At 34.5% G+C, this 19,455-nt stretch overlaps 1 protein-coding gene across 1 annotated transcript in view; it reads left to right on the top strand.

Annotated features, from left to right (window-relative positions):
* LOC145687184 (uncharacterized) overlaps positions 1–17,774 on the top strand; it is a 50,856-nt gene extending 33,082 nt beyond the window's left edge. Inside the window, exons 2-3 of the mRNA XM_081760648.1 lie at positions 501–1,487; positions 17,610–17,774. Coding sequence (XP_081616774.1) covers positions 501–1,487; positions 17,610–17,774 — 1,152 coding nt within the window. The remainder of the gene's footprint in view (positions 1–500; positions 1,488–17,609) is intronic.
* The last annotated feature ends 1,681 nt before the right edge of the window (positions 17,775–19,455 follow it).

Here is a 19,455-nt window from a genome sequence, read left to right as displayed (position 1 = left end):
TCGATAAATACACGAAATTGGTTATCTTTGCTTCAGACACTTCCACTAACTAGCTACAGGCTTTATTAAATTGTAAGGTTATGCAGTCTAACCAATATGAAGGTATTTGTTCTACCTCTAATTATCACTGAAAAATCTAGCCGTTTTCTTTATAAAAATGCTTAGTTTTAGAGGCCGTCTAGCCTATTTTCTTGAGAAGTTGTTGTAATGATCCTTCTTAAGTTATATATTTAAAACGAGAATAAATTGAAAACAATACTATTTTTTACGGTTTTTTTAACGTATTTAACACGTACATGTAAGTTTTGACATATACAGTCGTAGTGTGATCATTTTTTGCATTAATTTTTCCTATCTGTGAAAAAATAACTTTTAAGATATTTAAGGGATAAAATAAGCACTATTACTTTTGAGAAATTAATACTGTACTTTTGCTAATTTCATTTATGTTTGGACCTAATGAGTTTTGCAAAACATGTATATTATTTTTCTATTCACAGACTCATCATCCTGATAAATGGAAATATGAATCAGATCGTACAAAACAACAAACCATACATGAAATGTCAGTTATAAAGTCCCAGTCAGTATCAAAGTTACCTCACAACAGCAGAACTCAAGATGAAATAAACGACGCTATTTTAGATCTTATAGCTATTGATGGACTCCCTTTAAGTCTGACAGAAGGTACAGCATTTAGAATGTTCTTTCAGCTAATGAAACCTGAAGCAAATATGCCTTCCAGACAAACCTTAAGTAGAAAGTTAAGTAAGAAACTACTGGAAGGAATTAATCAGTCCGTCAACAAAGAACTTCAAAATGTGAAGTACGGTTCATTGCACCTTTCATTAGATATATGGACAAGCAGATCTCAGGAATCAGTACTTGGTGTTACAGTCAACTACATAAATCAGACTTGGGATCTATTGTCGAGAACTATAGGCTTCAAGCATTTCCCCGAGAGGCACACTGGGGAAAACATCAAGGTTAAAGTTCTTGATATACTCCGTAGTAGGGGTTTATCCAATGATAACATAGGATTTTATATGGCAGACAATGCAGCAAATATCACTAAAGCGCTAAACTTAATGAAAGTTCTTGGCAAAGAAAAAATATCTATTAATTTCACGATGGAGGAAGATAATGTTGATGACGCTTTTGATCCCGATATTGATTATGAATACAATTTTGATGGAGAAGAGTCACAAGAAGTTCCAGAGTTTTCAGTTCATGATGATGTTTTTCCTGGTCGCGATCCCTTACGGCTTCGTTGTGTAGCACACACAATACAGCTTGTGGTGAACGACGCGTTAAAAGTTGATGAAGGTGCGCAAGAACTCATTAAAGATTTTGAAAGAACTGTATCTTTCTTTAGAAGATCACCGCATTGGAGCAGCAAATTGAAAGAAAGGTGTGGAAAAACATTGATTGCACCAATGAAGACTCGATGGAATTCTTTTGAATACGCCTTAGAAAGACTTTGTGAGGTATGATAATTATTATTAGTAGTAGTACTTATTATTAGTAGTATTTATTATTATTATTTGTGCTGACTGTTGTCTTTGACTAAGATTCTGGTAAGATGCGATAAGTAAGGCCTTCCATGGAAAAAAATGTTAAAACATTGTGTTAATTATTTTCATTTTATGTTGTGAACTTACGTTAATACCATCTTATCTCTAGATAAAGAGTAGAGAAGGCAGGGGCGGATCCAGGACGGACTTCTGGTGGAACGGTGGGTTGTAATACTGCTACTTAGAGCTACTTTTATGAGCTCCAAACTCTGGGATGTTAATATATATATATATATATATATATATATATATATATATATATATATATATATATATATATATATATATATAATAAAGAGTTTCCTCTTGTAAGAGGGGCAATTGCCCCCACCCTCGATCCGCCCCTGAAAGGGGAAGGAGTATTTCAAACAATAAGGCTATAAAAATTCAAGACTGTTTTTCTTTGTTCAACAGCTGGACAATTTCTTTTCCCAAGATCATTGTTATTTTCACTACAGGAAGTGCGTATCTAATTTAGATACTAGCAGGGATGTAATGTAGGGTATACGCGGGTATACGGCGTATACCCACCTCTAATTTTTGAAAACTGTCGTATAGTCACCTAAAATTTAGGAAGTACGCGGGTATACGCTACATTTGATCAATAGTATACTCACTTCATTGGGATAAACAACTGCTTTTCATTTACTTTATTAAAAAAAATCTCACTAAACAGCTGGTCGTCAGACTGTTACCACGAATGATGTCTAAATTCTTTTAAAATATTTGCGTTTTTGGGGCGTGGGAATCTAATTTTCTAGGACCTTTTCTATAATGCAAACAGGTGAAGTTATGTATATATATATATATATATATATATAAAGTCATATAGGTGAAAAACAAGTGTCAGTGATTATTAGTGTTAGTGACAGCAAAAGCATACAGTGTAGTGTAGTGTTAAGAATATTAGTTTTGGTGCACAAGTGTTAGTGTGGAAACACAGGTGAAAACCATTAGTGCAGTGAAAGAAATAGGTGAATATTAAAGAAATATATTTAAAAATATGTATATATGTGTGTATATATGTACATATATGTATATAAAACATATGGGTGAAAAAACCTAAACACACAGGGAAAACCTGCAAGAAACAAGAAGAAGCCTAAGGTAAAAAGAAGAAGAATCCAAAAGGTAAAAACATAAAAATATAAATACGCAGAGAACACAGATACCAAACACACATACAGAAATACACAATAAACAAGCAATCTAGATTCAAACTCTTTTGTTAAATTTTTATAGATTTTTTTTGTTTTATTTCGTTTTTGTAAATTTTCCTTTTTTGGTCTCTTTTCCTTCCCCATCCTTTCCCTCCCAAATTTTCCTATTTTTTTCTTTTTTCACTTATGGAAATAAAGAAAAAACAAAACTACTATAGAAATCATTCGCAATGATGATAACTCGTCGGTTTTCGAATGCTCTAGCTAACCGACTAAGAGTAACGCGACTACGCGAATGTAAAAAAAAAATAATAAAATAAAAAATAAAATATGAAAAAAAATGCAAACAGCGCCAAACAGCGCTCTGGACATGCAGTGATTTTTCCCCAAGATGTCACATGCGTTGTCCCTACCTTCCAAATTGAAATTCACATTCTGTCAATTGGATACAATTTTAGCAAGGCAATATGGGATGGAACCAGGTCCCTTCTAATCTCGGAACGAGGTTCCGAAAAATGTGGTCTTTACTTTAACAGTTAAGAGAAATTAATATATTTGCGCCTCCACAAAAATAACAAAACATATGACTTGTCGTCGGTCTTGTTTCAAGCATTCACCGTCGTTCCCAATACCACCAATTACAACAGCGAACCTCGGATTAATACTGTTGATTTGTAGCCGCAATTGCCATAAAAGAAAGGAGCGATTGATTTCGATAAATACTTAGCATTTCCGCCGATCCCAAGCTAGTACTAGTAGTAGTTTCTCCTCAACCTACCGAACAAAAAAAAAAGGGGGAACGGGGTAAAAATAAACATTTTTCTTTGCTGTTTCATTTTCTTTTAGATAGAAAAGAAAATTGAAGGAAACTTTTAACAGGAATGGGTAGAAAACAAGTCAGGAAAGACTTGTAGCGTATGAGCATGTCTCAACAATCTTTGATCATTTTGATACAGCCGTCACTTCGAAAATATTTGCTTAGTAGTGTTTAACCCTTTGGGGATTTATAGTACGAATCAGTACCATGGAGTAGTGTTGTGTTTAAACTCTTATTAAGCTAATATAACACGTATTGAACCCGGTTCTTTTTACTGTTCAAGTCAAGCATGGATCAAAGAACACCCCAGATTCGTTTTGGAAACGGATGGTAAAGTTGGCGGTGCCAAGGAGTGGCAGGGGTGTGACTTTTTCTTAAGGAAATTTCAAAAAGTTCGCACCTTAATTTTCAAGATATCAAAATTAAAATTTTGCATGCGGATTGTGTGCATCTTTAATTATTTCTCATTTCTTTTGAGATTCCTATCTGAACCCGGACCCAAGGGGCGCAAATATTCCGAGAGGTTGGTTTTTCAGAAAAAAGTCCGGTTTTTACCGAACTTTCGGATTCATGTGTACGACACAGAAATGTGGGTGGTATTGTTGGAAAGGGCACGTAATACTGAAGAAAATGAAATTTGAACCATGATCCTAGGCCAAATAGTAATGTTATATGAATTTTTAGAATATATGTATATACAGGGTGGCCCAAAAGTAGGTATACAGTCTAGTGTACTGATCGACTTATGACATTAAATATGATTTACTTATTTTTATCCAGACAGGTTTAACTTATGCTAGTTTATTTGATTTCTTTTCACTTATACGTTAAAGTGGAAATAGACCGAAACAAATAACCTCATTATCTTAATAAATGGTCATATTTAATCAATGCAGGGTTGTATACCTACTTTTGGGCCATCCTGTATATCTATAAATGGATCACCTTCAGATTTTCAAAAAAAAATCTGCTCTTTGTTTTCAAGATATCAAACTGAAATTTTGCACACGTACTGTGTACATAACAGCGTATTTTCCAAGAAATTTTCAGATCCCTACGTGAACCCAGTGTGAGGTGCCTTATGCAGAAAGGCAGCTTCCTGTGAAAAGGTGGTGGAGTGACGAGGGAATTATTTAATGAATTTAAATATTAATGAAAATTACTAATTAATGCTCTTAATTTTGCAAATCCCTACTTGGATGGTCACAGGTGACCTCCTGCTGGAGCCGCTACTACCACACTTATTACCTTCGTGAGCATGAGAAAATAGATAAACAAAATAACATCTCAGGGTTTTAATTTTAAATATCTCAGGGATTTTTGTTACCACAGCTATGGTCTCTGCAGCTACTTGTAAAGGGTATGATAATTTAATAAGGTTAATAAAAAACAAATTTAAATGAACAGGTAGCAGCCTGTTTGTTTATCCTTTACACTCATAGCTGGGTAGTTTGGTTCTCTGGGGCGAAGCCTTCCTGGGCCCCATTCAGGAAGGTGGTCAGAAATACTGGAGTTACGGAGTTAATGTTTCCTTAACTCTCCATCCTGAAAGAAAACATCAGAATTAACCATAGGGTACTCACCACACAGGAAAACAGAAACCCTCTCGCTACTGGTAGTTGATACAGATTTATTTTCCAGCTTGACTAGCAGGTTAGATTTCGGAAACACACACTGATGACATTTTATAACCAACACTTTCTTTCTGATAATTGAAACGATAAATACTTTCACTGGTGCACCATTAACACACACAGATTTTATATTTCATATTACACTTAAAGCACACAACTTTGGTAACTTTTATATAGATTAAATGATACACGCACTGGAGATCTCACTGACCTCCCAAATTGTAAGCAATTAAGCAAACAGAATATTCCTCCTCAGTTACAGAGTTTATTGTCTCTAACCGTCTGTATAGAGGTGAGGAGTAGAGCAAATAAAAAAAATATAACAAATTTAAATCAGTTTTAGAATTTTGTCGCACAGTTCCATTTCCGATGATTTGTCGAAATAAAGTCCACTTCTTTGAGAGTCTCTGCGCATTCGCAGGGACGTGAATATGAGTATATGACAATAACACTTGCAGGATGCTACTAGTTTTTGAAGGTATCATGCTTATGAAAATCGCACAGTTCCTGGACGTTGGTGACGTAACTAAAGGGATGACGTGAAACTAGTCAAACCTGGCACAGAAGTTCGTTATCACAAACTAATCATGAGGTATGTTGGTCTCCTTTGTAAAAGTTCAGGAAGGCCCTGTCATTTAACTGGGACAGGCCAATAGATCTCGGATGAGACCCGTTAGTAAGCTACTAGATCATTTTCGTCAAGATTTCGCTGTAGTGGCAAAGCACTATATGAAAGTTAATTTAACTGGTTATACTTCTGAATTTAGACATACATGGCCAGTATAGCCAAAGTTCGGGTGTATGATAAGAAAAATTACAATAAAATGCCAAAGTAACGAAGTGTTTGAGAACAAGAATTCGGTTGCACAGTTTTCTTTCTCCACTTCTTAATATATCTCACATATTGACTTGCGAGCACCAACTATCACTTAGTGAATATGACTATCACACCCGATTCACGGTACATGTAATATCATGTACTTTTATCAACAGAGCTCCAGGGAGCCGATCGTGCTATACCGCTCTGGGACTTAACAGCAACTGAAAATCACAATGTCACAAAATTCCTCCAAACTTCTGTTGTTTCCTGGAAATTGAGCGACTCGCTCTTCCCAGAACAGTAACAAGGAGTTTTGATAGCCGGAGGCTAAAATGTGGGTGGTCTATCCAGCCAACAACGCTTGGGACCGCCAAACTGCACTTGCACAGAACAAATCACACGTGACATGTGCTGCCACCACTGCACCAAGCGGAAGTTTCAAAAGCTCCTGGCCAAAACAGTTGTCCATGACAGGAACTATGTAAACAAAACTTCTTCCATTCATAATAACTATATACAGAATAGAAACACATGATTATACAAGCATTAAGATATCCTAATATACACAGAACATATATATATATATATATACAGATGACAATACATATTTTCAGCGTAGGGAATCTTTTTTCCATGTTATCCCTATACGCGTCTTCTAAATCTGGCTGCCATCTTGCCAAGAAAGAGAGAGAGGGAAACATCTGTTGATATTAGCAAATTTTGAAAATGCACACAAGATCTAAATGTCTTGAACGTAGGGAAACACGATGACAAATCAAATCATGAATTTTAGCGGTCTTTCCAAGAACTTATGAGCGTAATACAGTAATATTTATAAATTACACATGAAAATAATCAAAATAAAATATAAGATTTCAAACACGCAGTGCATCTCGGGAAAAGTAGAAAAGGGCTCGTCGGCTGACGATAACCGTCATCGCTTGGAGAACGCGTAGAGCTCGAGAGGTGAGACATTCTTTTAAAAGGTGTGAAAAGCACACGTATAGAAATTGAAAATCTATCATAGCAATGTTAAAAATTTTATGACTTTTTACACAAAGCCTGGAGTGCGTCGCTCAAGCAATGTTTCCACCTAGGGATTCTATACAGAGGAAGCTTCCAGTACACTTCCTATACCATTCTTCCTGTCCTTCCATGTTCACCTAGGCTTTTCTTCTCCCTCACAGTAGTCAACAGTTTCCAACAGACTTTCAGCTCAGAAAGCTGTCGCCAGAAAAAAAATCTCTGTTCAAGCTGTCTCTGCATCGTGAAACTCAAGACTTCGATATACGAAGTAACTAAATATAAGATCTTTTTTCTTATATTCTCATATGCAGAATATGTAAATCCAATGATGCATGTAGTTATATACATCCTACTTCCCGTTAATGAGATGCACGCGGATACCTAATGATATTCATAAACCTATGAAAAATATACATACATGAATAATAATAAATATCAAAAGAAAAATTTTAATAATACCGTATTGCGCTCCGTGTTTACCCAATAGTTATCATAATTATTACATGATATGCAAATGAAGACTAATTAAAAAGCAATTAATTTATCCACAAATTACCATTTTAATAAGGAAATGTGCACTCATCTGCATTTCGATATGCAGATGAAGCAGAGGGCACTCGGCTTCACACACCAGGACGGCCAGAGTTCCGAGGTGGGTGACTCTTCGAAAAAGAAACGATTTCCCGGTTCAGGTGCACGCTACGGACATGTGATGGTAGCGTTGGAAAGAGCGCATAATATGAATAAAATGGCGTTTGAACCATGATGCTAGGCCAAGTAATAATGACGCAGTAAATTTTTGTATATATATGTTTGGGCCCATTTATATATATATATATATATATATATATATATATATATATATATATATATATATATATATATATATATATATATATATATACAGAAATGTATATATAAATGGGCCCAAACATTTTGAAAAAATCGAAAAAGCTCCCGGTTTTCCACGCTTTTCTCGTTTCTGGTGTATAATACGGACAAGCGAGTGCTACCGTAGGAAAAGATGATGCTCTATTCTGAAAAAAAAAAGGTACGAACGTTCCTACGATAAATAGTAAGGAAGCAGTAACTGTTTCAGTGAAAGTCTAAAATTTACCTCAAGAAGTGGAAATCCCAAAAGGTTTAAACTTTCTTTGTGGATTGACTAATTAAAAGTTGCTTTGCAATTTGTAAGATGTTAGAAAATTAGTTAAAAAGAAAAAGAGACAATAGCTGTGTAAATTCCATTGACGAAAATGTGAATTAATACATCGGGAAATAGTGAAGAAAAATCCAAAGAACACGTTAATTTGCCAGCTACTTCAGAGAAAGTATATTTATTTATTTATTTCACATTGTAACGGTTGATATTACATCTCCGGCTTGATGATGAAGATGTCATATGGATAACGTCCTTTGTTAAAGGCATTGGATAGGAGAGTACTTGGGGCCTGTGTTAGGTACTATTCCAACATTTGCCTGGTGTCAATGAAGAAAAACCTCTCTTGGGATAGCTGACCTGCAAAAGCTTTTTCACACATTCTTGACCGATTTATTATTATTATTATTATTATTATTATTATTATTATTATTATTATTATTATTATTATTATTATTATTATTATTGGAATCATTTGCGTGAATGTCCCCAGGGTTAAATTTCGCTGGAAACAACTGTTCGAGTAATTCCACTCTTAAAAAATCGAGCCAGCCATCCTTACTGGTCCAACTAAACACAATTTGGGAGAGAGAGGTTATAAGCTGAAGGACGGACAAACTACAGATTGAGGGCGATTAATCTCTTCTTGGTCATGACCCTGATTATCACAGCAGCCAGTAGGTTGTGGTTAGCGACCGATTTACAATGTTAAAATTCAAAATGTCAATCTTAAATTACTCGAAATGTACTCAACATTTTAACTCAAACGAGATATGTGTATTTCTGTGTACATTAAATACATCCTTTGAAAGTGTCATAGTGATAGATAGAGCCAAAGGAATGAGCAACGTGGCGGAAACAACATTGGTCAAAGTCATTGTTTTCTTCTTATATTTATCAGTCATACAAGTACGACCACTTCTACAGCCTGATCTACTTAACGCTGAGAGCTAAATAAGGTTTTACATTAATCTATAACATTATAATAGGTAATCTTTTTCTTAGTCTCTGGTTGATAGGTTAAGTTATTCGGTAACTGTTCTGCAAAACATAGCTCTCCATTCAGATTTCTCTTGTTACTTCATGTACATATCCTGCTTGTTATGCAACCGATACGCGCAGAGAGCCAGTGTGAGTTCCGTATAAGCAAGGATATTTCATAACTTTCTTATGAACGTTGAACTTTAAATCTTAATAGTGCAAAGACAAATAGTATTGAAACACCCGATATATATGTAATATGTGTGTGTGACAAGGGATGCAGCGTATACCCACCTAAAAAATTAGCATTACATCACTGGATACTACTGTACTATTACATCGACAAATTGTCAAGTGCGACTCACTATCTGTTATTTGTTTATTTAGTTAATGTTTTAGAATCAGAGCAATTCTCCTTCGAGAGTTATAACATACAATATCTCAGCCACTTTGTCAGGCTAGATTTGAACCCTAATTATGGAAACTGATCGAAGGACTGTTTTTGGTCCGTCTGCCTCTATCTAACCATTTCTGCCTTTTCAGCATTTGTCAGTCATGATTATAGGAAATGCGAACACCATTACAATGCTACGTTTTGTGCAGTTTACCAATGCTTTTAGTTCCATGATTCAGTTTTAATGTTTGACTTACCGAGTGCTTGCGTTTAGTTCACAATCGTTGCCAGAACTGATCGTCCCGGAGTAGAGACCCACTCTTTGTAATGTAGTATGAGGCGTTATGCTACTGTCGTGGGAAAAGGTATAGATACTCAAGTTTAGATGTAAATAAAATGTTTGTCTGTAGACCTACAGAAAAACAGTATGAAGCAAATGAGCCTTTTTCATTAACCACTTAAAGAAACAAAATATAATGTTTTTCGTTAGAATGATATCGTAGGTTGAACAAGTGCCGTTTGTCTTTTTAACAATTTCAATGGAGGGCCCACTTAGAAATGCATAATTTTAAATTATTGATTTGATTGTCACCAAACTTCACATTTCTTAAAGAAATTTACTGTTAATATGTACACAAGAAAAAAAAATCTTCTACATTTAGTAAACAAATTTTCTCAGTATTGGGCGGTCGTGTCAGTACGAAGTTAGGCTTGTAATGCAGTGTGCTGCAGGGGAATGTAAGGCTAAACTTAAATCGAAAGAGAGAGAGGTTTCTTTTTCTAGAGTGCGAAAAGTATGTACACAATATTTATGAGAGGGTCTCGTGAAGTCTAAGAAGTGACCGATCGGTTCAGTAGGGTACTCTATAAACTACGAGTTCTCGTGTTCAAACTCACCAGAAGCTTTTCTTTCTTTTCTTTTTTCTTTTCTCTTTCTTTCTTCTTTTTTGAAAATTCTCGCGTGCTTAGAATACTTCCACAATGAAAATTGTGGGTTAGAGTCCAGTCAAGATTTTTTTCTTCTAAACTCATTCTTATAATTCTAGAAAATGTGACGTAAAATCTGGGGGGGAAAAGCTTTCCCTCTTTTAAGGCGTCTGGATGAAATACTGGTTTATAATCCTATATTGAGTAATTACAGAAATAAATATTTCACAAAAGTGTATGCTATTTCGAAAGACAAGACCTACATATAACCAGCAAATATTTCTTTCTTTTATTTGAAAGCGTAAAACCAGATTCAAGACGCATTTCGTTGAGAAAATGTGTCGTTAAGGGTTTAAAGAAAAAAAAAGAAAAAAAACGCAACAGTTCTAACTGCATACTACTATGCAAAAAATGCATAGTAGTTTCACATTTATAATTTTCAATTTGAACTTTTGATTTTCCTCGTTAATCTAAAGTAAACACCAATATGGCAATCCATATGTGAATTTTAAAAATAAATAGTTTTCCAAATTGTATTTTCGGAATTATACTGTATAAGAATATTTCAACAAGAAAAGTCTTGACTGCTGATTTGAATTTTACTTTTGAGGTATTATAGCAGTGAGCAAGATTTCTTTTTTTTTTAATGGAGGGTTTGAACACGAGAACTTGTAGTTTGCACAAAACTATCTTACTAATCCGCCTTATTTATTTATTTTTGGAAATAAGGGCAACTGCCTTATTATTTCATTGGGTTCTCTTATCAAGCAGTTTTTATGCTTGACAGGGATTATACTGTAACTTAAACGACACTACGTATACATAGAAATGAGCGAAGACAATTAAAACGATCCATGCCCGAAGCGGAATTCGTACGAATGACACTGTAAGCGATTGATTCACAGACTACTGCCGCAGACAACTCGATTATGCCTGCTGACAATGTTCTGCTATTTTTTGCACATCACGACCCTTTCAGATAAACATTATCTGAAAAGTTTTCGTGAAAAGGGAGGCTCACAAGCTCTATCGGGAGCGAAAATATATAAAATATATATATAATACAGGGGGTGCATAACTAAAAGCTCCTAAGGGGAGGCACTGGAGCTTCAAGTTACGCTACTATGTGTATCTTAATTTTAAAATAAAACAATAAATCTGTGAAGTGCTTCGGGCTTTGGATTAGCGCATTTTTTTTTTTTTTTTATAGTTAAGAGCCTGAGCTGAAGGCACACACATTTGTCAGCTCGAGGCAGGCCCGCAACCAGAGGGGGGTTAGGGGGCCTGGATCCCAAAACTTTCCGTGATTCCTGCAGACCTCAATACAAAATGCTATTATTAATATAAAAAACAATTTGTTGGAGAATTTTTAATGACTTGGGCCCCCTAACATAACCATGCCCCCCCCCCCCCAAAACCTCTGTGGCCTGGTTTCGGGCTTGGTTCGAAGGCATACAAATCTGAGGACATACCGGTTCGTGAGTCAGTGGGCAAATCCGAACTAATGTGTGTATCATTTTGTTATATTTACAGGATTCGTTACTTTTCCACTAGGTTTATGTTGGATTCGATTAATCTGCTTTTCTGTTTGTATATGTGTATTTTTTCTTTAATAGTTAGTCTTCAAAATGATGTTACCAATTTGCCTATTTTTATTATGAATTTCTGAATAATTATGATCTTTTCTATGTTGGTAGAGTGGTAGATAAGGTTCTACCTGGCCTTATTTCCACAGTACAAATTAAATAAAATAAAAGTAGAGAATAAGCAAACACTATTCAATGTCTGGTCTAGTGTCGAACTTTGCGGAGTTCGAAACGGTGTAGAGTTGAGTCCAACTGGAGGCTTTTCTGTCCATCAGTTTTACAAGATAAATAAATATCTTAACGGTAACTAAAATAAGGTAATGGCAATGGCAACTACTTTGTCAATCCTTTCCTAGAAGTACACTCATGTCCAAAATTATTGTCGCATGTTTATAAATATGTTGTTGTAGGAGTATAATTTCATAAATTCGCCAGCTATTTCTTATAATGATAGTATATGTATAATCGGCAAAGACATGTATGTGGCAAATTTCATGTCAAAAGAGCAGTAAATAGGAACAATAAAACGAAAATAAAACTTTCTTGTCCGGTTAGCATCATTTTGTTTTATTCATTCTAATTTTCGTATTTATAATTCTTTTCCTATGAAATTTACCGCAAATATACATTTCCCGATTATACACATAGTATCAGTATTAAGAGTTCTCTGCAAAATCATTATCAAATTATATTCTTACAAGAAGACAGTTATAGATATGCGACAATCATTTTGGACATGAGTGTTCATTCACATGGAGACTTCGTGTCTCCACTTTGTGACGAGCTTACTGTCGTGGCAAAAAGTATAAATACACGAGTTTATATGTAAATAAAGGTTTGCATGCAGGTGTACGTAAAAACTATCTATACCGAAATTTTGTTTATTTCATTCTATGTTTAACCCTAGGAACACCAAGGTATTTTTGGATTACATGGAACACCAACGGGGGGGGGGGGGCACAGCTTAATGGTCATTATTTCTCACGGAAAATAATTTATCTTGTCTGATATGAACTTGGGGTGTCTAAGACATCATATATTTTTATTCTCTATTATCACTAGGTCTCTAAGTACAGTGTTGCCAACTATATGCGTGCAATTGTTTAAGTTACCATTTTTTATTAATGTCAGTAACTATGACCTATTTATTTTATTTGTTTGTGTAGAAAAACTATCAAACAGATCAATGGCAACTTAGTACAGTGTAGTATGTGTACAAAGACTGCTTCTAAAGGCGTTTTGGTGGTGTTGCAGTAAAATGGGGTAGAATGGGGATGAGTGAGGTATGCTTCAGTATTCCAATGAATTCAGGATTAATCTTGTGTAATTCTATCTCGGTTATCCTTGGAATGGCGAAATTCTTTCAAATTTTCTTTCCACGAAAAGAATGGCTGTGTGAGGGACGCTCATCAGACACTATAGGAGATGACACCAGGGAAGCAGTGTTGCCAACTCAACAAAAAGTTATATTTTTTTCTAGTAGCGCAACGTCAGGTTTTTGCACCTATGGAATGAACATGTAAGACGTAAGCAAACAAGCTACGACTTGTCTGATACTTTTGTAAACTAACACCACTACAGCTTCATGAATATTGCAAGTGATTCACTGCAAGGCATAGTTAGTTTTCATTACTATTGAAACTTGATTCTCTCTTTATATATATATATATATATATATATATATATATATATATATATATATATATATATATATATGTATGTATGTATGCGCGTGTGTGTGTGTAGCAGATTTGAAGGAATAAACTAATAGATAGGCGTCAAAAATAATCAGAAAAAATACATATATACTAATTTTCCATAACGTGCAGTTGGCAACACTGTTCCAAAATAATATCCGAGTGACCCTGCATGTTGTAATACCAAAATTGTTACAAAGGAAAGTAAAATAAGTAGCAAAAACACTCGAATATAACAGTTAGTGTATGCGGTGAATAGCCCCTTAGTACTACCGGGAAGGGGGCATCTGAGGCCCACAACACATTCTTTATTTATAAATAGAAAAAACAAAACACTAAAAACTAAGCAAGTACGTTTTTTTATTAATGGGGTCAAGCTTGACAATATCATTTTTTTTAGATTTTTTATGCAATTTGAAATGTTAGAAAATATAACAAAAATAATTTGTGGGCCTCCGAGCCCCCCCCCCCCGTTGGAGGCCCCCCTCCGTGTTCCAGGGTTAACCACGTAAAGAGAAATGTTTATTTCTTTTTCTCGTTAGAATGTTATCGCGGGTCCAACATTTTTTTAAAAAAAATAAATATTTATACTTTCACCGGAAAGAGCAAGGGAAGAACAAAGTGTATAACTTTTTAATCGGATCATAACCAAAGACACTTATTTTAATGTGTATTCCAAGTTTTCTTCTGATCTAATATTATATAAAAAAATTCTTGTACATTTTGTGAAATAACTTGTTCAGTATTAAGTAGTAGTAGCAATAGGAAATTTGGTTTGTTACAAAGTGCAGGGGAATGCCAGGTGAAACCTAAAACTAAGTTTACAAGTTATTGTTTATGTTACACGAATTTATATTTAATCACGTTATTATGTGCGTAGAAAATACCATAGCCATTATCGAAAACAATGCGGTTTGCACAGAGGACACCCGTGCGGCATTGCCAAGTTGAACAACAATCGCGCGTGCCATGCTGTAAAACCTCTGGATTTTTTTCCCTTTTGAATTACAAAAGTCTGTTTTCTCTCTTTTTGCTAAGGAAGAAAACATCGTTATTCTTTTCTAATTCAAAATGAACTTTTAATAATAAAAATTCAAAGGTTATACGGCACAACACATGTGATCGTAGTTTACCTGGGCAACATGGCACTTGTTTTTTTCATCCAAACACGGTTTCCGTTGCCCGCTACTGTAGTTTCTCCGCGCATAATGTCATTCAATATAGATTCATATAAAATAATTATTTATAGGTCAAATTTACTGTTAGTTTTAAGTTTAACCTGATAATCCCCTGTACTTCGAAGCAAACCAAACTTCGTATTGCTGCGACAACCCATTACTGAGAAAAAGTCGTTTTACTAATGTACAATAACTTTTTTAAAAATATAATACCAAAATAAAACTTGGTTTACACATTAACATAAAGTTTCTTTAAGAACTACCAAATTTTGGCTGTGATCCGATTTAAAATGTAAATATTTTGTACTTGAGCCCTCCGTTAAAAACGTTGAAAATGTAAAAAATAAAGTACTTTTTCTTTAACCTGTTTACAATTTAACAATAAAGAATATCTTTATGAAATAAAATTCTTACTTTAACATCCCACGCTTACGCCGTCGAGGGATAAGGAGACGGATGAAAGTGCAAGTGAATGATGATGAAAGAACTGATGGAAAAATGAAGTAAAATATTTCTGTGTAACGTCCCACGAATATGCTCGTTAGGCTAAGCTAGACGATGATTAAAGCAAGTGAAGGATGATGGAAGAATTGGTGGAATGAGAAAATGTGGGGAAACAGGAGTACCCCGACAAAACCCATGGGCACGATGTTGTCCACCACAAAGTTACTTGGACGGGGATCAAATCAGGGACCCTACGCACCAGAGGTAACCGTTCTACCACTGAGTCACCGCATCCCCACTTTGAAAAACTGGTGGAATGAGAAAGTGGAAGGAGACGATAGAATTCCGAGAAAACCCAGTAACACGAAATCCACCACGAACTCACTTGGACTGGGGCCGAACCAGGGAGGGACCCGAAAACAGAGGTGAGCAGTATCACCGAGCCACAGTGCCCTTAAATGGTTAAACGTAGAATGAAATAAATAGGCCTACAGGTACTTTTTTTTATTATTTAATCTAAACTTGAGTCCCTACTTTTTGCCACGATAGTAAGTTATGTATGCTTCTTCTGGCTATGTCCTCTAAATTAAATAAAAAGAAAACTATGTAATACTTGTTTACTAATGAACGGATTCCTTTCTCCCAAAATAGTAGAGACTGTGATATTCAATATTAATTTTGACTATACTTATCATATTGAATATATTTATTTATATTTGACTATGATTATCTTGTGAATATTAATTGGCTGGAGATTGGAAGTAACTTCATGTTGAGTTTAAATTACCACTTAAATCCGATTTAAACTACTCGCCGAGCAAACCAATACGTTTATTATAGAAAGTATTTAGCGTATAACAGTTTCGCAAACTATTTACTTTGGCTTCATAAGACACTATGATGACATTAGAGAGATTCATCAGTAGTGATGTGAGGTGGAAAATTTTCCGCTATATTTTTCCGGAAAATTTTCCATTCTAAGAAAATATCAGTAATCAAGTAACAATTCCTCAGCAATCATGAAATTGACTGAATTCATGTATAGAAATGTTAAAAAGTGAAAGATCGTTTAAAGAATCTGAAAATTTTCATGGCTCAGACAATTTTCAGTACTGTGTAGGAACAAGTTAAACAATTTTTCATGAATCGTAATATTTTCTGCCTTATGTGGAAAAATTGAACTTTTTATGAGTCGGAAAGTTTTCATCATTTTGAAGCAAGAAGTAAAACAACTTTTTTGTGAATCGGAAAGTTTTATTGCTCTGTAGAAACAAGTGAGAGGAATTTTCGTAGATCGGAAAATTTTCGTCACGATGTAGAAATAAGTGGAAAACACTTTTCATAGGCCTGACAATTTTGGATATTATGTATAGTGATGTTAGGTGGAAAATTTTCCATTATATTTAACTGCACATTGAGCTACAAAATTGAATTTCAGTAGAGGAAAGTTAGTCAGCAACAAATTACAATTTTCCAATTAGCTTTCGGGAACCGGAAAATTTTCTATTCCAAGTTGGGAAATAAAATTTTACAGTGTTTCTCTCTCTCTCTTGCTCTGCGAGCTCCTTCGTTGCTAAGCGGTTAGCATACGCGCCTTTGGCATGGAAAACCTGAAAAATTGTTCCACTTGTTCCTACATAGTACTGAAAATTGCCTAACCCATGAAAATTTTCAGATTCTTTAAACGATCTTTCACTATTTAACATTTCTATAAATGAATTCAATCAAGTTTATGTATACTGACGAATTGTTACTTAATAACTGATATTTGTTAAGAACGTAAAATTTTCCGGAAAAATATAGAAGAAAATTTTCCACCTCACATCTCAACTAAACAACGATGTAGGAATAAGCGTAGTATGTTTTTATGAATCGGAAAATTTTCCGGAAAATTTTCATCACTGTTCATCAGACATTATGATGATGACAGTAGAGGTTCATAGTGTCTGATAAAGCCAAGTGTATTGTTGACGAAACTTATACGTTAATATTTTTTTTTTACAATAAACTTATCATTTTGATCAGCGAGTAGTTTAAATCGGATTTAATTCTGTTAAAAGCAAAGCTTGTACACTGGAAAATATTAAAATACCGAACTTATTCACGATTTATTACTTTTTAGAAGATGACTAAGCACTCTTGTATTTTTACGTTATCTCTGTGTGATACGTTTTTTTTTAAAAAAGTTTATTACTTTTTTTTTTACTTTCAGGAAGAAGTTTTAGAAAGTGTCAAGGAATTGGTATCAATCTTCAATTCAACGCTTTCAAAGAAGACTGAAAACAATTACATATGTGAGCTTAACAGGAGTCATTTGTTGACATTAAGAGGACTTCTGCATCCTCTGGCAGTTGCAACCAAGGATGTTATAAAATAGAGGATCTGCCCATACGTATCGTTATCATATGAACTCAATGAAGCCGGAAAACAATCGAGCATCGTCTGAGCCGGTACGTCTGATTGGCTACTCTGGTTTCCGCCATGATTGTTGGCTCGAAACATTGCGATCTTAGTGGCGCGGAGTGGACAGAGTAGGTGTGGCGAAGGTGTGACGTATGGCTTCACGATTTTGTAGTTTGGGCAGATCCTCTATTTTATAACATCCTTGGTTGCAACGAACCAAATGCAATCTAGTGGTGTAACTTCTTCATTGGTTTTGTTAGCAATTGTCACAGCAAATGCTTCAATTATGAAATCCAGCCCAGGGAAATTTAAAGTACTCAAGCAAGAGCTATTAGGTCAATTGCAGAAGCGGTTCAATGATGTTCTTATGGAAAAGTGTTTTGTAATTGCAAGTATTCTCCATCCTAGGCTGAAGATGCGTCTTTTTACTACTTCGCAAAATAATGTTGATTTACCCTCATTGTCTCAAGCCACGAAGATGATTGAGGAGGAATTTATTCTACACAATGAACATCCTAAAGCAACTCCCAGCTCCACTAAGGCCGAGACAGAAACAGAAAAGGAAAACATTTCAAACCTTGGATGTACTTCAGGACTTGACAAAACAGAAAACAGTGACCTTTTTGCTTACTTGGAGGAGCTATGCCCTTCAAATAAGAACGAGGATAAAACGGAACTTGACAAATACCTTCAAGAGCTAACAGAAGACAGAGACCCACTACTCTACTGGAGAGAAAAAGAGACAACATTCCCAACATTGGCAAAATTAGCAAGAAAGTACCTATCTATACCGGCGACTTCCGGTGACGTAGAGAGATTGTTTTCAATAGCAGGATCCTTAAATAGGGCAAGGCGTTCGAAGATGAAAATAACGACTATTGAAAATGTTCTCCTTTACCGAGAGTATAGGTTGCAGGAAATAAAGAAAAAAAATGAATAACAGCTGAACTTCAAGAAGTATTATATTAAATTGATGTTGTAGTCTGCATGTTTCATTTACTTATTCTCTAATGTATATTGGCCTATATTGGAAAATTCTGTATTGTATATGTAAATTAATGATATTGTCTACATGTTTCATTTACTTATTCTTTAATGTATTTTAGCCTATATTGGAAAATTCTGTATTATATATTGAATTAATACTATAGTCTACATGTTTTATTTACTTATTCTTTTATGTATATTGTCCTATACTGGAAATTCTGTATTGTATATTAGCCTAGATTGGAAAATTGTGTATTGTATATTTGAATTAATGATATTGTCTACTTGTTTCATTTACTTATTCTTTAATGTGTATTAGCCTATATTGGAAAATTCTGTATTGTATATTTGAATTAATGATATTGTCTACTTGTTTCATTTACTTATTCTTTAATGTATATTAGCCTATATTGGAAAATTGTGTATTGTATATTTGAATTAATGATATTGTCTACTTGTTTCATTTACTTATTCTTTAATGTATATTAGCCTATATTGGAAAATTCTGTATTGTATATTTGAATTAATGATATTGTCTACTTGTTTCATTTACTTATTCTTTAATGTGTATTAGCCTATATTGGAAAATTCTGTATTGTATATTTGAATTAATGATATTGTCTACTTGTTTCATTTACTTATTCTTTAATGTGTATTAGCCTATATTG

The sequence above is a fragment of the Thermobia domestica genome, chromosome 6 (genome assembly GCF_964235325.1).
Source record: "Thermobia domestica chromosome 6, izTheDome1.hap1.1, whole genome shotgun sequence".
Lineage (NCBI taxonomy): Eukaryota > Metazoa > Arthropoda > Insecta > Zygentoma > Lepismatidae > Thermobia > Thermobia domestica.
This window is presented reverse-complemented; position numbering and strand designations above follow the sequence as displayed.